The sequence below is a fragment of the Enhydra lutris genome, unplaced genomic scaffold (assembly GCF_002288905.1).
Source record: "Enhydra lutris kenyoni isolate GAN:26980312 unplaced genomic scaffold, ASM228890v2 scaffoldscaffold3, whole genome shotgun sequence".
Classification (NCBI taxonomy): Eukaryota; Metazoa; Chordata; class Mammalia; order Carnivora; family Mustelidae; genus Enhydra; species Enhydra lutris.
In genome coordinates, this window is record NW_019154087.1 from 18,778,367 (window position 1) to 18,795,266 (window position 16,900).

At 40.8% G+C, this 16,900-nt stretch overlaps 1 protein-coding gene across 1 annotated transcript in view; it reads right to left on the reverse strand.

The window, feature by feature from the left end:
• Positions 1-16,900, reverse strand: part of LOC111154331 (alpha kinase 1) — a 116,993-nt gene that overhangs the window by 39,699 nt on the left and 60,394 nt on the right. Inside the window, exon 4 of the mRNA XM_022513873.1 lies at positions 13,319-13,473. Within this exon, the coding sequence (XP_022369581.1) occupies positions 13,319-13,473 (155 nt within the window). The remainder of the gene's footprint in view (positions 1-13,318; positions 13,474-16,900) is intronic.

The window sequence follows — 16,900 nt, forward strand, 5'->3', positions numbered from 1 at the left end:
TTTGGGGCCCATGAGCTTAATCTCAAAAATGAGGGGGAACTCATCATTACAATACACTCCATTAATAGGGGAAAACTTTGCACATGAAGCTTTATAACGTAGCAAATGATTCCTGGCATATGATTTACTGAGAATTCATTCATTCACCCAACAAAATATTTATTGAGCATCTCCTAGATGCATCTTATGGGCATTGGATATACAATAATAAGAAAAACAGATATGGTGTTATCTGATCCATAAACATTCTGAAGATGTAAATTCCCAGCTAAATGGATTGGGTGGATTTTAGAAAATACAGAGCATATAAATGTCAGAGTTAAAAACAAAAAAATCAATATTTAGACCACAAGTTTAGCGTTACAGTCTGACTCAACACATTGATCACGAGTCCAAAACTGGGTGGGTCCCTAGAAGAAGGGTTACTTGATGAAGAAGATGCATTCTTCTCCCGCGTCCTAACCACCTTGGCATTCCATGTCATCGACTTACTTAATCCTCCAATCTATAAAGTAAATACTGTTATTATTATCATTATAGCTGCAGTTTACATAGGTTGCCCATGATGACAAACAAATAAGGGGGCTTGGATTCAAACCCAAGCAGTCTAGCTACCGACTCAGCTTCCTTAGCGCCTACTTATGCTGTCTTAATTTTATCCAGATTGTCATCGTCATTGTTACCAAAACCGTATACTAGAGTAGAGGCATATATAGTACAAAGAGAACTGTTTGGACCTCTTTGTCCCTAGGGCTTTTTACTGGTTCTTAAAGTATTAATTATCACTGAAAGGACTGAAAGTTGACTTGTGCCTGTTGTGATCTTAGAGAAACAAATGGATTGAATCGTCACTTTAGAATCTTATAGTCCAAGAGAATTATATTCACGTAAGTGCAGCAGAAATAAATATTCAATCAGCAAGGGTTAACCTTGCTTTAATAAAACCTCATTAAGAAAAAAACTTCAGATTACTGTACTAGGAAATGTCAAGGAATGGTTATTCATGTCACAAAGTAGTCTTCATGATTCACTATAATATTCTTAAATAATGAACTTCTATAATATATTTAAAATATGATTCAATTACAAATAATGTTATTAATGACAAATAAGATGCTTAAGAAGGGGAACAAAATAGTAGGACTTCAACCAGGTGGTACATTAGTAAATATGAAGTTTTGTTAATATAGATTCTTGGGTCTCAATAGAGACCTAAAATCAGAATCTCTGGGTATATTTTAAAGAAGTGGCCTTTCCCCCCACCCCCAACTCTCACACACACACATCCCAGATAATCTTGATTCAGTCAGCTCATTAAGCAGCATTTGAAATCTCTGGCATAAACCATTAAAGTCATAAATAGGTGTCAGTAATGTACATTTTAAGCATATCAGGCAAAGATACAGTCTTCCACAAAGAGTGAAGGGAAGCTGTCACATTCTTGTGCTCAAAGTAATAAAATGAGAAAGCTACTGAGAGAGAAGATTAGGAGTCTAACCTCTAAGCAAGATTTTTTAAAAATGTTATGTTAGTCACCATACAGTACTTCATTAGTTTTTGATGCAGTGTTCCATGATTCATTGTTTACATATAACACCCAGTGCTCCATGCAATACGTGCCCTCCTTAATATCCATCACTGGGCCAACCCATCCCCTGCCCTCCTCCCATCTAAAACCCCAAGTTTGTTTCTCAGAGTCCACAGTCTCTCATGGTTTGTGTCCCCCTCCAATGCCCCCGCTTCATTTTTCCCTTCCTTCTCCTAATGTCCTCCATGCAATTCCTTATGTCCCACAAGTAATTGAAACCATATGATAATTGACTTTCTCTAAACAAGATGTTTTAGGGTTCTACCTGACAATGACTCCAGAAAGCCCAGAGATTTCAATTTCATATACAGTGTCAGTGGGAATGATTCATGCCCAGTATGATAAGTTTTCAATAACCATGAAAGAAACAGATTTTGCTTCCAGTCTTTAATGGTGAATAAATAGAAAAAGTTCAAGAATGAGTTGGTAATACTTCCAAAATGTGACAGATTATACATACATATAGAAAAGAAGCCAACTTGTTGAGGCTATTCTCAAGAGGGACCAATCACCTCAGTTGCTTTAGGGAGATACTGCAGGAAAAGGCAAAGGGGGGCCTTTTAGTATACTGAGGTACTATCTGATTTGGGGTAATTCATTTAACTTTTTAATTTCAACTTTCGTATATGTAAATAAGGATAATAATACTACATAGATTACTGAGAAAATTGAAGAAAATATATGTAAACTGCTCAATAGTAGCTGCTTAAGAAACAATGTCTCATTATTTTCAGAATGGATTGGGGGTAGATCTATGGAATCAGTCTCTCAGATCTCAAAATAGAATGAAAATTTCAAAAAGATTCCACTGAAATTTGCCCGTAAGAAAGAAATTAAGCTTTACTGACATTTTAAAAAGTGCATGGACACCAGCTCCTTACTTTGCCTGTATGTCAGATGGCCACTCATCATGGATGGCGCTTGAGGAAGCCCTCATCTTGGAGGAGCCAACAGTGAGAAAGAACACTGAACTCAGTCTTCAGTTGCTTGTATTGCAGTTTATGTATACCTAGTTAAGTAGACTGACGGACTGTACTGTCACAACTCACAGATACTTTGGAATAATCCGTAATGAGAGGGGGAAAGACTATGGACATGTCAAGGCAAAGTTCTTTAAAGAATTGTCATGTTTAAAGAGTTTAGACATTTTCTTTTATAAACAGACAAGTTCTCCAAAATCTCCTGCCTTTCCTGTGATGAGTGGTCGACAATAGTATGCTATCCAACCAGAATTTTGAAAAAAATTTTTCAGGTATTGGGGACTGGAAATGTTTTTCATCACTATGCTCTTCATGCCAAAAATAAAACATCACATAAAGATAACTCACGCAGATGGGAAACTTTTAACCTGTTTAAAAATCTTCCTCATGAAGAGTTTTACATCCTTTGTTAAAAGAAGAATATCTTCTGATTAACTTGCAAAAAGACACAATTGATACTAGAGAAGGTGGAAATTCATAGCTGAATTTCAACAAATGATTCTTCAGGGTTGGTGGATGGATTGAAATATGAGTGTCACGAATTAGCTGACCTTTTTTATTTGGGATCTTCCTATCTTGGAAGCCTAATTTTTTTCCAACTATGAGAGCCATTAAAAGTAAGTGTTGAAAAAACTTGTCCTAGCCATATCTTCACAACACAGTGCTAAGATTTGAAAAATGAATTAAACATACTTGATTATAATTTTAACATGAGTCAAAAGGTTCTCATGCCAATAATGCAATTTAAAAAAACTTATTCTAAATTAGTCACTTGATCTTAGTGTTCTTCTTAAATTTCTAAAATATATATAACATAGTAAAGCATAGTATAAGCATATAACTTATTAAATGCTAAGAAGTTTTTACTGAAGGGATGAGCATAAAAAAAATCAAAGGCAACAGATTCAGAATAAATTTATCAGTGGGATCATGCAAGTCTCTCATTTGTGGGGTACAAATACATCCTAAAAAAGAAGGGGCTAGTTCCAAATACCTGTGAAATTTCTTGAGCCTAAACATTTTATAGTGTCTGCCCTTGAAACTGAGGCAAGTTGGTTTAATAAGCTGAGCAGGTGATTGCACGTGATGACAGGAAGATGGCAGGCAGAGGGAGGTGGCACAAAGGGGAGGTCTGGGTTGTGTCTCAGCCTAGCCACATTGTAGTGTGGGCTAGGAGAGGCTTTTGAGCTCCCTGAGCCAGTCACTTCATCTGGAAAATGGGCATAGTCCAATTTACTTTCTAGGGTTTTCATCAGGAGTGTATGTTGTGAAGAACGTACCATATTGAATCATATGAAATTGCCACAATTTGGTATTTGTTGACATAAAAAGACATAGCCTTTAAACGAATATAAACAGTGTCAGATATATGAAGATGTATTTTCCAAGATAATATTATTGTTTAAGCTCCTTATTTATTTCACATGCACGACTTAGGTAATGTTATTCTTACTTGTTGACAGGACTGAATAAACACACCCCGAGGATTTATCCCTTTCTGAAAGTCTTTGCTTTCTTCTGTCTGCCCAGCGCAGCAACCTCTTCATTTCCTGCGTTTTGAACCGGGCTGTTCTGCCTGCTCATCTTAGTCAGATCAACTCCTCTAAGACTTGGCTCAGCCTTTGGGTCTCATTATGGGGAGACATGAAACTCATGCCACAGGGTTAGCCCTCATCAAAGGGATAACTCACATGCCTGATTCTGTGGCAACCAGAGTTTCGTTGGTAGAATTTTAAAAACAAGTCATCGTTTTAATTTATCTTCCATTGAAACTTGAAAGTACCATATTAAAAGGGGCAGTTTTTGGCACAGTTTTAGAGCAGGGCTTAAATCCTTGGTGATTTTAATCATACTCTATCTTAAAGTCTGAAACTTCATAGGCCTTGGCGCTAATATTTATCTTCCAAGGGCGCCTAATTTTCATTCATTAAATGAAATTTATTTTCGATAAATCTGAACATTGTGTCTGACTGGTTTTCAAAAGAAGGACTAAAATGTTCTGTAGAAGAAACTAAGTTTTGAGTGTTGACAATTGGAAATGATAAAATCTCTGTCTTAATTGATTCTGCTCTGAGTACAAAAGTCCAATTGTGTGAACAGAGGGGATGCAAGGCAGGTGATAGGGCAGCGGGAGGGATAGGAAGGAGCAGGGAAAGTCTGGCTCAATCCTGCAACAGGTCCGTGTGAAGAATGGAGCTGTGCAGACTCAGGGAGGACACATCAGGTTCAGGACCAGGATGCCTGGGTGCCGTGTCCTGTGGCTCCCACGGACTGGTTCTGTACCCTATGAGGAGCCACTTCTTTCTCTGGGTTTCGGTCCCCCATCTATCAACGGATGGGCTTGAAATAGATGATCTGTAAATTTCCCTCCAGCTTTGACATTCTAGCATTTGATACAGAAATAACTTGTGTCCGTGAATACCAATTATATAGATATATACACATCCATATTCCATATGTGTTGGCCCACAGGTGTGTGCATTTAAAACGATCTCCAGAAGCAAAGCAGGAGCAGAATGATACTTAGCTAATAGCAGGCCATCACATGGGCAGAGAAGATTCCAAAATAAGAATAGTCCTTACTTTATCAGTGAAAGATGCCTTGTGTGAGTCACTTAAATAATGGCTTTAGCTTGTTCATTGTTAAGATAGAAGCAATGTGGCATTTATACTTGCTCTGAAGGAGGTGGTGCAGCGTAGCCTTACTACCTCTACCTAGGTTTTTCTGAACATTTGACCCCATCTAGATTTATTTATTTATTTTTTCAAAATTTTTTTATTTTATTTTATTTTATTTTTTTAAAGATTTTATTTATTCATTTGACAGAGAGAGATCACAAGTAGATGGAGAGGCAGGCAGAGAGAGAGAGAGAGAGGGAAGCAGGCTCCCTGCTGAGCAGAGAGCCCGAAGCGGGACTCGATCCCAGGACCCTGAGATCATGACCTGAGCCGAAGGCAGCAGCTTAACCCACTGAGCCACCCAGGCGCCCGACCCCATCTAGATTTAAAGGCAACTGATCAACGGATACTCTTCTCTCTCTCCCCTTCCTTTTTTTGTAATGGTAAGAGATGTTGATTGTGAAGAATCATATATATATATATAAAAAAATATATATATATATATATATATATAAAGAACAAAAGTAACTAGTTATCCCACCCCTTTAATGAGCATGATCATCCAAATTTATTTTGATTTATTTAGATTCTGTTGTTCAGGATTACTAGTAGGTGCTTTTGTAAGAGGTACATTTACAAATCTTTTGTTTAACTTAACTGAGATATCCCCCAGGGACTTAAGCAAGGAAAAAATGTCAGATCGCCCTTTTAGAAAGACAGTTTTGGTTGCAGTATGGAGTACAGCTGGTGAGCCATGGGGATTATGGATACTGTCTGCCAATCTATCTCTGTGTCTCCCCCTCCGAGCTCATGGTAGAATTGTGCTTCCCTGCCTTCTTGAAGTGAAGTGTGACTACATGGCTTAATTTGACCAATGGTCACCACCAAAACCACCTTAAGGTGACCTATGGTCATTTCTGCATGCACATATTTAAAAGCACTGTACCATTCATCATTTCCCCTTCCTCCTGCCATGGCAACCAGCAATATTCTAAATAGTAGATATTCCATCAAGCTGCGTCCCTGAGGGAGAGTGACATGAAGCAGATAGCACTCTTTTCCACCCCCTCCCCTCAGATGGACGTACAGCAAGACAAAGAAGCAAACTTTTATTGCTTCAAATCTCTAAGATTTTGGCACTTCTTTTTTCTGCAGCATAACCTTACTATCCTTATTTATGAGGATAAATAAGGAGACGGGTTGGCTATAGGTAGGGAGAGGGGTTGGCTATAATCTAGGAAGGAGATGTTATGGTCTGAACCATTATCATTGCAGTAGGGTTGGAGAAAGGAAGACACATTTGAGAGCTATGTAAGAGGAAATGGGGGGCTTGATAATCAATAAGATATGAGGGTTGAAGGGGAAGACAGAATTAAAAATGATTCCTAGGTCTTGATTGGGGTTATTCATATTTGGCATTGGCTGCAGTTTGGCTCTAACTCTGAGACTCTGCTCCATGTATCTTGCCCTTTTCAGGATCCAGGCTGAGGGAATAGCCACTATCTTGTTTGTGAAGTGAAGGAAAATTTCCAATGGCTGAACTACACCATGGCTTATAAAGTTTCTGCTTGGGACCGGCATATGTCACTTCTAGTCACATTTCATTGGCTAAGACAGGTCATATGGCCAAGTCTGTAAGAATTAGAATATGAGGGCACCCGGGTGGCTCAGTTGGTTAAGTATCTGGCTTTGGCTCAGGTCATGATCCCAGGATCATGATCCTGTGGTCTTGGGATCAGGCTCCCTGCTCAACTGGAAGACTGCTTCTCCCTCTGCCTCTGCTCCCCCCACCCCCGGCTATGCTTGCTCTCTCAAATAAATAAATAAATAAAATCTTTAAAAAAAATAAAGAGGGGAATTAGAAGAATATATATTGAGCACCTGCCACATATTAGGTGGTCAATAAAAGGGAAGAACCTTTCCAACAAGTGGGTCATTCGACAAAGGGCTGGCTGCCCTGTCTTTTCATTCAGGTAGTTTTTCCAGGACATGAACTAGGTCTCTTATTTCTTTTGCATTTCTCTGTGTTCTATACATATCAAATGTCTGGTACATGTTAATACTCAATAAAGTTTTTCTGAATAAATGAATGAATGTGTAGCTTGCATTCATTTTACTTTATATACCCTGATGAAAAAGATCTCAGCTATTAAAACCCCAAAGCACATAGTTAAAGACGAAAATTTCATTTGGAAAAAAATCACTTGCTGAAAGAATCATAATCCCCAAATCACCTATTATTGCTTTTGAAGTTTCTATTTGTAATATGAAAACTGGCCCCTGAAATGAATGTGTTTTAAATTAGTTTTAAGAACCTTTTTTTTTTTAAAGATTTTATTCATTTATTTGACAGAGAGAGCATGAGAGAGCACAAGCAGGCAGAGCAAGAGAGGGAGAGGGGGAAGCAGGCTCCTTACTGAGCAGAGAGCCCCATGTGGGGTTCGATCATGACTCAAGCCAAAGGCAATCCTTTAACCAACTGAGCCAGCCAGGCACCCAGTTTTAAGAACCTTTTTAAGGGTGCCTGGGTGGCTCAGTCGTTGAGCATCTGCCTTCAGCTCAGGTCAAGATCACAGGGTCCTGGGATCAGTCGTACATCAGGCTCCCTGCTCAGCAGGAAGCCTGCTTCTCCCTCTCCCACTCCCCCTCCCCCACCCCTCCCCCTACTTGTCTGTCAAATAAATGGATAAAATCTTTAAAAACAAACAAAAAAACACAAAAAAATCTCTTACCCCAGAGCTGCTTTAAGGAGGGGAATTTTATTGCTCCTAAGGATAGCGTCTCACTTTACCTAATCCTCATACCATGTATCTTTCTTCAACTTGGCTTTTCATTTCCTAATTTATACTTATCTGTTTCTAAAGACTCTTTTGCCCCTCTCTGCCCCTAGGTTGATCACACTAGACATTTTAAAAACGTTTCCCCACAATATTGTAATGACCAACTCTTCTATTTATTTGTGCTTACTTATATTTTAATTTTTGGTTCATTAGTATTTAAGTAGTTTAGAAATAAAAATATCAACAAATTAAAGGCACCAAGATTATCTGAAGAGACACATTAGAAAAATATTCTGGAAGCTAAATATATCAAACTTTATTCAACCTCAAAGGTTTTTCACCCACGATAGCATAAGAAAACAACTAATCATTTATTATTATTGCTATTACTATTATTATTATTATTATTTTTGATCTCTCTTCAAATTATTGCAAGGTAGCACAGATACTTCAAAAAATACTTGTGGAATAAAGCTTATCAGATTACCCATTTTCATGGTTATACAGTTGAGAAGAAAATGGAATAAATATCCTCATTCTGAGACTGTTGTATCTCCTTGGACTTGACTTTTATCCAACCTCTAAAAATTACCATGCATCTCTTTGCAGAGGCACCACACTAAATTTAGATTCCCTCCCTCCACAGAAACAAGACTGGGGAGAGGACAGCTCCTCACCAAGATCAGGACCCCCAAATCCGCTGCCTGGCTCAAAACCAGGGCCTATCCAACAATTTCTCTTAGCCTGGCAACTCAGCCTGCTCTCAACTGTCACACATGTGCAAATCCAAACACACCCTTTACCTCCTTTTTGAAAGCCTTATTTTCATATTTTCTTTAATTATGCAGAAATCATCCTTTTTTTGGAGTGCAAAAGTTACTGGAAAAATGACAAAATGTGGCATATCCGCTGAGGCTGGTGCCTTCATTCCCTGGCATCTCAGAAGCAAGGGTGGATTTACTAGTCAGAACTCTACTGTGCCTGCCTGAAAGCAAGCTAAACAGAAGCGAACGGTAAATGCCTTCAATACTTTTGAAAAAAAATCCATCAAAGGTTTTGTTGAATGATATTTATAAGGGCCTTACTGTTCTCTTTCAAAAACTGAAATGCCCTTCCCCGACACTCGAAAAAAATCGCTTGTGCTTTTCATCTTTCCGTCTTAGAGTGTAAACATTGTTTTGAGTGAAAAGAGCTGAAAGAGCGCTTACTTTGCCTTGAAATTTTATTTTTAAATAAGAGAGGGAGAAAATCCTTTTTCTGACTAATACTAATAATACGGGTCAAAGTGCAGGCGATATACAATTAAATGGAAAACAAAAAAGGTTCCCCCTCTTTTTCCCACAGCACAATGGCACTGGAATATAAATTACCAATGAAGATGAAATAATACTTCAAAGCCTGTAGGCCAGGGCAGTGCAGTGTTTACAAAGTATTTTCTAGGGCATGATGAGACATTAAAGATGATGGTAACCCATGGACTTGGGGGTGTTGTTGAATAGTCTTAAACTAGCATGAGGTAGGATTGTAGGTCCCTGTAGCCTGTGACCCCATGATATGCTTTGTTTCACGGGGCAGCTGCAGTTATCAACAGATGTTTCAGCAATAAATAATTGGTATCATCTCGGAAAAGACCCATCTACCTGGGGAGAGGGCATAATACCAAAAGCACTGCCCAGCTATTACAGCCACATTAATCTCCCATCTCTCCAGGTTTCTTGGGGAGCGTACTGCAGGTGTTTTTCCTGGGAGAGAGTGAACAAACCCTCTCAAGTCAGCGAGCTTTGTGTGGAGTGTAAAGGAGGTTGGCCTCTGCCATAAATTTCTGTCTGTGGCCACACACCAAAGGAGAAAAGATTGGGGGTGGGGGAGGAGGAGGGGGGTGCATGGGGAGGGAAGAAATGGGGGAGGCTGAGGAGAGCAGAAAGCAAAGCATGAAACACATATAATTTTTCTTAATTAAGTTCAGCCCAAGAGAGTAACATTATAAATGACCCTTAATTTCGCCAACCCAGGCACTCAGCGGAATTCTATGCTTAACTTTGATCTGTTATTTGTGGAATTAAGTTTAATTAAATTAAACTTAACAGGGTTTACACTCTAAGTGTAATGCGAATTTTAAAAATAGAGGGGAAACTTTTTAGGGGAAGGGTTCATTTCAAGGCAAAGAAAACCATGGCAAGTTTAGATTTGTGAAAAAACTGTAAGAAGAACTAACTGGCTGAAAAGACAAGGTCAGTAGCCTTTGACTAATTTTTTATGTAAGAACAGAAGCTCATGATTAATTGATTATTAAAACATGGCCATCCAGCTTCAGTAGAGTATAATATTGAAATCAAGGGTAATGCGACAACAACAAATCATGGAATTCACTCGAGATACTTTTGACAAGCTAAGATATCAAAAGTCGCACGAGTTCACAGAGTGCTCTAGTTCTCCGTATTTACAAAACAGAGTGGGTTAGTAATTGTGCACTTGGGGTCTGACACAATAGGAAAGCATCCTAAGAGTCTTGGGGAGGTGTGGTTACTTAATTTATAGTTTGATGGGGGAAGCTAAAGAAAATGATGCTCAGAGTCCAAAAAGCTCCCAGGTTAAATACATCAGGGGCTAAAGAAGCCTAATGGACGCATTCTTGGAACTGCCTCTCGTGATCTTGGGAGCTGGACACAAACATCTTAATTCCTGATGTCTCTGTTTCCCCCAACTGTGACATCCATGCAGTATACAGAGGGAAAGTAGAAGGAATAATAAATGGGCCCTTAAAACAGTCTAACGACTATGAGCAGTTTGTCTCCCAAATCACATTCATCCTCAAATGCAGCCAGACCACGTTTTCAAAAGACCATCTTCAGTTTTTCAGTAAAGTCACTTCAGGTATGCATGCAGCAAAGGGGGGTCTGGAGGTTGTGAGACAGACTGAGAGGCATAAAACTTTGGTTATGGTGATGCGCTGTGTTTCCCTGTCTCAGCCTGTGTTTGAAATTCAGAGGGACTTTCTAAACCCCAAACATCAAAGCAGGGGTCCCGCCATCTGTGAAGCTATCCTGTTCTCACCTTCCCTAGAAAAACTTGAAAGTGCCATACCACCGGCTGCCCAATCACACAAGGCTTTCCAAGCAGGTAAACAACTACTGGCTTTTTAGGAATTGGTCCCAGTCCAAACAAGTTCCTGGAATTGATGGGAAGGAGACTCCTTTTATTTATTTATTTTTTAAAAAGATTTTATTTATTTGACAGATAGAGATCACAAGTAGGCAGAGAGGCAGGTAGAGAGAGAGGAAGGTAAGCAGGCTCCCCGCTGAGCAGAGAGCCTGATGTGGGGCTCGATCCCAGGACCCTAGGATCATGACCTGAGCTGAAGGCAGAGGCTTTAACCCACTGAGCCACCCAGGGGCCCCAGGGGACTGCTTTTATCTTAGGTCTCCTGCAGTCTTCACTTTGAAGTCCCCTTTACCCCCTACCATGTCGCTTCTCCCTTCACATCCCTGGTCAGGCTCTCTGACCTTCCCCTTTGCTCTTTATCCTATTCTTTCCTTTAGAACACTGGTTCTCACACTCTAGCACTCACGTGAATCACCTAGAGGGCTTGTCTAATGCTCATTGCTAGACTCTCAGCCCCAGAGCTTTTAGCTTGGTAAGACTAGGGTGGGGCCCAAGAATCTGAATATCCCACAAATTTCCAGGTAATCTAGTGCTGCTGCTGTGAGGTCTCATTTTCAGCATCACTGCTGAAGAACTGCCCTGTTCAACAAAATAGTAGCCCTATCCACATGTGTCTATTTATACAGAAATTGATTTTTTAAAAAAATTAAATAGTATGAAAAACATTCAGTTCTGCAATTATACTTGCCACATCTCAAGTACTGGAAAGCCATAGGTGGCCAAGGCCTAATGTATCGGTCAGCAGAGATATGGAACATTTCCATCATTGCAGGAAGCTCTGCTGGAGAGCCTGCATCTCTCCTTATGGTTAACAAGTTTCAGGAATTCTATCTGTACTTTCAAGTTCTTCATTTGGGGCTTCCTGAGGGAGAACTGGCATTGAGGTGGAGAAAGGAGTAGCTCCACCATCACTGGTTGGTTCCCCTGGGCACATTCATCTCCCTGCCCCTTAATTTCCTCCTCTGTAAAATGGGGATGACAATGGTAATAATCACTGGAAGGCCATTCTGAGAATTAACTGCACATGCATTTGTTTGTACATGTGCAAACCGTTTGTAAAATCCACAGTTTTACACTAAGTGTAGTTATTATTCCATTCCACTTTTCCACCTATACCAAGACCGCCAATTTAAAATCCCTGGCTCATCCCTGCATTCTTTCCAAGTATTCCCTTTTCCTGGCCTACAGTCCTCAGTCTACTTAATCCCAGTCTGTTTGTTTATTTATGGGAGGAGAGGTGTGGGAAAAGTGGGGGTTTTGTTATTCTATCAAGCCTCCAAAGATGCCATTAGATGTATGTGGATCAGGGACTCTTCCCCAGATTTCTGTTTTGATCGGTGAACACAGTATCTATATACTTATTTTGGGATGACCCAAAAACACATTCTCATGTAAACTGCTGAAATAAAGAGTTTAGGATATTATCATTGTTTGTAATGCCTGGTCTCCAGACAAATAAATATTTTTATGTGAAAAAAAAAAAAACCATATAAGCTAATAGACTCTCTTCCTTATCAGTGCTACCCAAAAGAACAGTGACACTCCCTGTAGCATCCCCAGAACCTAAGTCTAAAAGCTGAGCTCAAATCTGAGTTCACGTGCTATTTGTGAGGTCCTCTTCTATCCTAGGTAGAGATATTAGTTTGGCTAATTTCCAATAAGTGAGTTGAGGAATAAGTAAATCAAGGACTTTGATTTGATGCCTCCTGAACAGCCTGCATTGTGAGGGGATATGCAAGTGAGGAGGATCCCGGGTTTGGGGGGACAGGGAGGGACATGGCAGAGAGCAAGTCACATTGATGAAATAGTGGTGAACTCCTTTTTTCCCCAAGCTACTCCACTTTAAAAAAGGAGCATTTCAAAATAAAAACGTTACGAGACATGGTAGAACCAAAACTGCTCCTCCTGGCCTACCAAGGATATAATAAATATTTCAGGATGACGGGTTTCTCCCTGGACCCCCTGACCACCCTTCTTCACTTTTACTTGACTCGGCTTTCCAGCGGAAGGTCTCATAGGCAGGCGATGCTTTCTAAAAGCTGTTTCCCCCACATTAGTCAATCTGGCAGAGCCGACCATAAGGGTAGGGGCTGTCTTATGCTTCAAAGAAATTTAATCTATTAGACCACTTAGAGGCTAAATGCCTGGCTTGGGGGTGTCAGAGGAACAGGTGGTGTGGCTTTCCCTACCAGTAACTGCTGCAACCCAGCGCCAATCACATCCTGCAGGTTTGTTTTGTCCTCTGGGCTCACGGCTTGTTTGTACTGCCACTTTTCAGGCACGAAGGGCCACTTCATTTCCTTTGCCTCCTGGATCAGGGTCCTCAAGTCGCCGGGGAGTGAAGCTGAAAAGGTCAGAGTTCAGGTAAGGAAATTGCAGTCAAAGAAAAGGCTGTTGAGTTACCAATGTTATGATGAAGCACCTCAGTGGCAAAGAAACATTTTTCCTACCTCTTGCTGGCTGGTGGAAAGCTGGGGGTTCTGACTCAAAGAATAATAGCGCAAAGCTATCTGTCAGGGGTGGCCCTGGTCTACTTTGCCCTTCAGGTAAATTGGGGTAGTCAGGCATTAAGAAAGGTTTTTAGCAGGAAGTAAAGCACTTCGGTGACTATCTCTGCGTGAAGAATCAGAGAAAGGAATGAAGGAAATATTATTTTCCCTGTAAAATGAGAAAGGGACTGAGATGGACTGACATCTGGGACTTGTGGCAGCTGGGTAAGGCAGAGAGTCAATTTGTACAACCTCTTTTTACTTCTCTAAGACATTGCATACTTTCACTACGGACTACAGTTGAATGGAGGTGATTGTTACAAAAAACCCAAATGAAATTTGAAATAGTACCAATTTATTGTGAAATGGCCCTGTTTCACATGAGTAGACACGTGCCATATCTTCCTGGGCACCAAACCTCATTACGGAGCTCTGCGATCTCCTATCCAAACTTAGAAAACCCAAAACTCTGGAAACTGGAATGTTTTTTCGTAAGTTTGGCACCCTAACCAGACTTGAACTGACTGGGAGCTCTTTATGGTCTTGTTTATCTTATTTAGTGAGATTAGCCAAAAGTTTTGCTGCAAAATTTTTAATGTTTGACTCTAGATGCTGCCCCTGCTTCTGCTGGAGTGTGAATGTAACAGATGGTCCCTGCACCATACTACCTTCCTAACATTTGAAAAATTCTGGATGCTGAAGCACGTGTGAAGCCCCAGTGTTCAGGATTATGGACCTGATTACACGACTGATAGTTAGAAAGCTCTAGGTGCTTATCTTACAGACATTTCACACTCAGAAGTGTCTAAAGCTGGGGGCGCATGGGTGGCTCAGACTGCTAAGCATCTGCCTTTGGCTCAGGTCATGATCTCCATCCAGGTCCTGGGATTGACCCCTGCATTGGCCTCCCTGCTCAGTGGGGTATCTGTTTCTCCCTCTCCCACTGCCTCTCCCCTCTTCTTGTGCTCTCTCTCTCAAATGAATAATGAGTAAATAAAATCTTTTTTTAAAAAGTATCTAAAGCTGAACTCACCATCTTTCTTCTAAATCTGTTTCTCTATTCTTTATTTTGATGACTGCTACCACCATTCACTGAGTCACCCAAGAATAAAACCTAGAAATCAGGATAGACTTTTAGCTTTTTCTTCCCCTCTCAACCTAACCAGTTACCAAATTCTGTAGATCCTAAATTCCTCCTTTTCATTATCAGTAACTCTTGTCTGAACGACCGTTTCCTACCTTGCCCCATCCATTCCAACTTCTGCGGTGTTGATCCCCATTTTGCTAAAATACAAAATAAACCAGGCCATTGCCCTGAATAAAATTCTTTAATGGTTTTGTACATCTCATCCTCACATTTGCATTTCCCTCCCCCAATCCTTTCATGATCAAGCTCAGGCTGACTGGCTTCAGAGCAAACATGACCACTTCTCATCAGCCTGCCGTGACCATCCTGTGGAATTAAAATGTCCGTCCAGAGTGCTCCCAAACCCCAAAATGCATGGCCTTTCAGTATTCATCCCATTGCTGTGTCATCACACTTCCCTCTCACTGTACTGTGAGCTCCTGAAGACAGGCATCCTATCTTACCACCATTGCAAATCCCATTATGATGGTTAAAAGAAGGATTGGTCTTATATCTACATGAGACATGCTACATAGGACAAAAGAGATATGACAGAGAGAATAAAAAACAAAAGGAAGAGGAGGAAGGAAACCTAACTCTGCCCTAGGCCATGATGCCCTTCTGTGTCCTTGCCACCAACTGCACAAATGTAAGGAAGACCGCTGATGGGGAAACATTGCTTGGCATTGAGGAGATATCAAATGGGCCACACCAGTGAGTAATCCGTGCAGACTACTGAGAATGATTTACAAATATCCCACTGAAATCATTGCTCTCTGATTCAGCAACCCAGAACTACTGAGCACCGGCTGTGTGGTAGCACTCCTCCAGAGGAAGCACAGCCCTGGCATTAGGGATTCATGTGGTCATTCATGTGGGCTTTCTGCTAGAAAGCCCAGCCCTCTGACGGCCAAAAGTGTTCCAATAGGGGCGCCTGGGTGGCTCAGTGGGTTAAGCCTCTGCCTTCGGCTCAGGTCATGATCTCAGGGTCCTGGGATTGAGCCCCACATTACACTCTCTGCTCAGCGGGGAGCCTGCTTCCCCCCACTGCCCTCTGTCTGCCTCTCTGCCTACTTGTGATCTCTGTCTGTCAAATAAATAAATAAAATCTTTTTTAAAAAAAAGTGTTCCAATATACATGTAGAGAAAAATTAATTTATTCCTTCCTTCTTTCCTTCCTCCCTTCCCCTCCCTTCCTTCTCTTCTTCTCCCTCCCTCCCTCCCTCACTTCCTTCCTTCCTTTCTTCTTTCTTCTTTCAAGATTGTATTTATTTGAGAGAGAGAGAGAGAGAGAGTGAGAAGAGGCAGAAGGAGAGGGAGAGAGAATCTGATGCAGACTCCACACTGAGCAAGAGGCCGACGCAGGCCTTGATCCCACGATAGCAAGATTGAGACCTGAACTGAAACCAAGAATGGGCCTCTTAACCGATGGAGCCACCCAGCTGCTCCTAAAGAAAGTTTCTTAAATGATATTTGTAAAGAGTTGGGAATAGGGTGACTGCTAAGTCCCGTTCACTTAGGACAGTCCTATGTGGCCCTAGAGTACTTATTTGTAGTGTTCCTTCTCACTCTGAAGTGTCCCATTTGACTGATTGATTATGTGGAAATTCTGTCCATGAGTATCAAATTCAGGAGGCAAACGAGTAGTTAAATGACAATAGGAAGCTGATTTCTGGATTCGAAGAGTTTTACCATACACTGGCACAGAATCGTTTAAATATTTTCAATTTTTTTCATGATGACAGAGAAAATCTGTTCTACACAACTCGTTTTTGCCTTTCCCTCACCAGCCTCTCCCTGCGGATCATGCCAGAGCATGGACAGTCTAGTGTGTCGCCAAAGTCAGTGATGCCTCTGAAGTACATTTTAAAAATATATCTGTGTTTAGATTTCGGTTCCTTCTCTATTTCTGAGGAAGTTGCTGGGGTAGTCTCCCATGCTGACAAGGACAATTTCTTTTTCTTTTCCTTTTTTTTTTTTAAGACTTTATTTATTTATTTGACATAGAGAGAGAGAGAGAGAGAGAGAGAGGGAGAGAGGGAGAAGTAGGCTTCCGGCGGAGCAGGGAGCTCCATGCAGGACTTGATCCCAGGACCCTCGGATCATGATTTGAGCTGACGGCAGGTGCTTAATGACCTCGCCACCCAGGTGCCCTT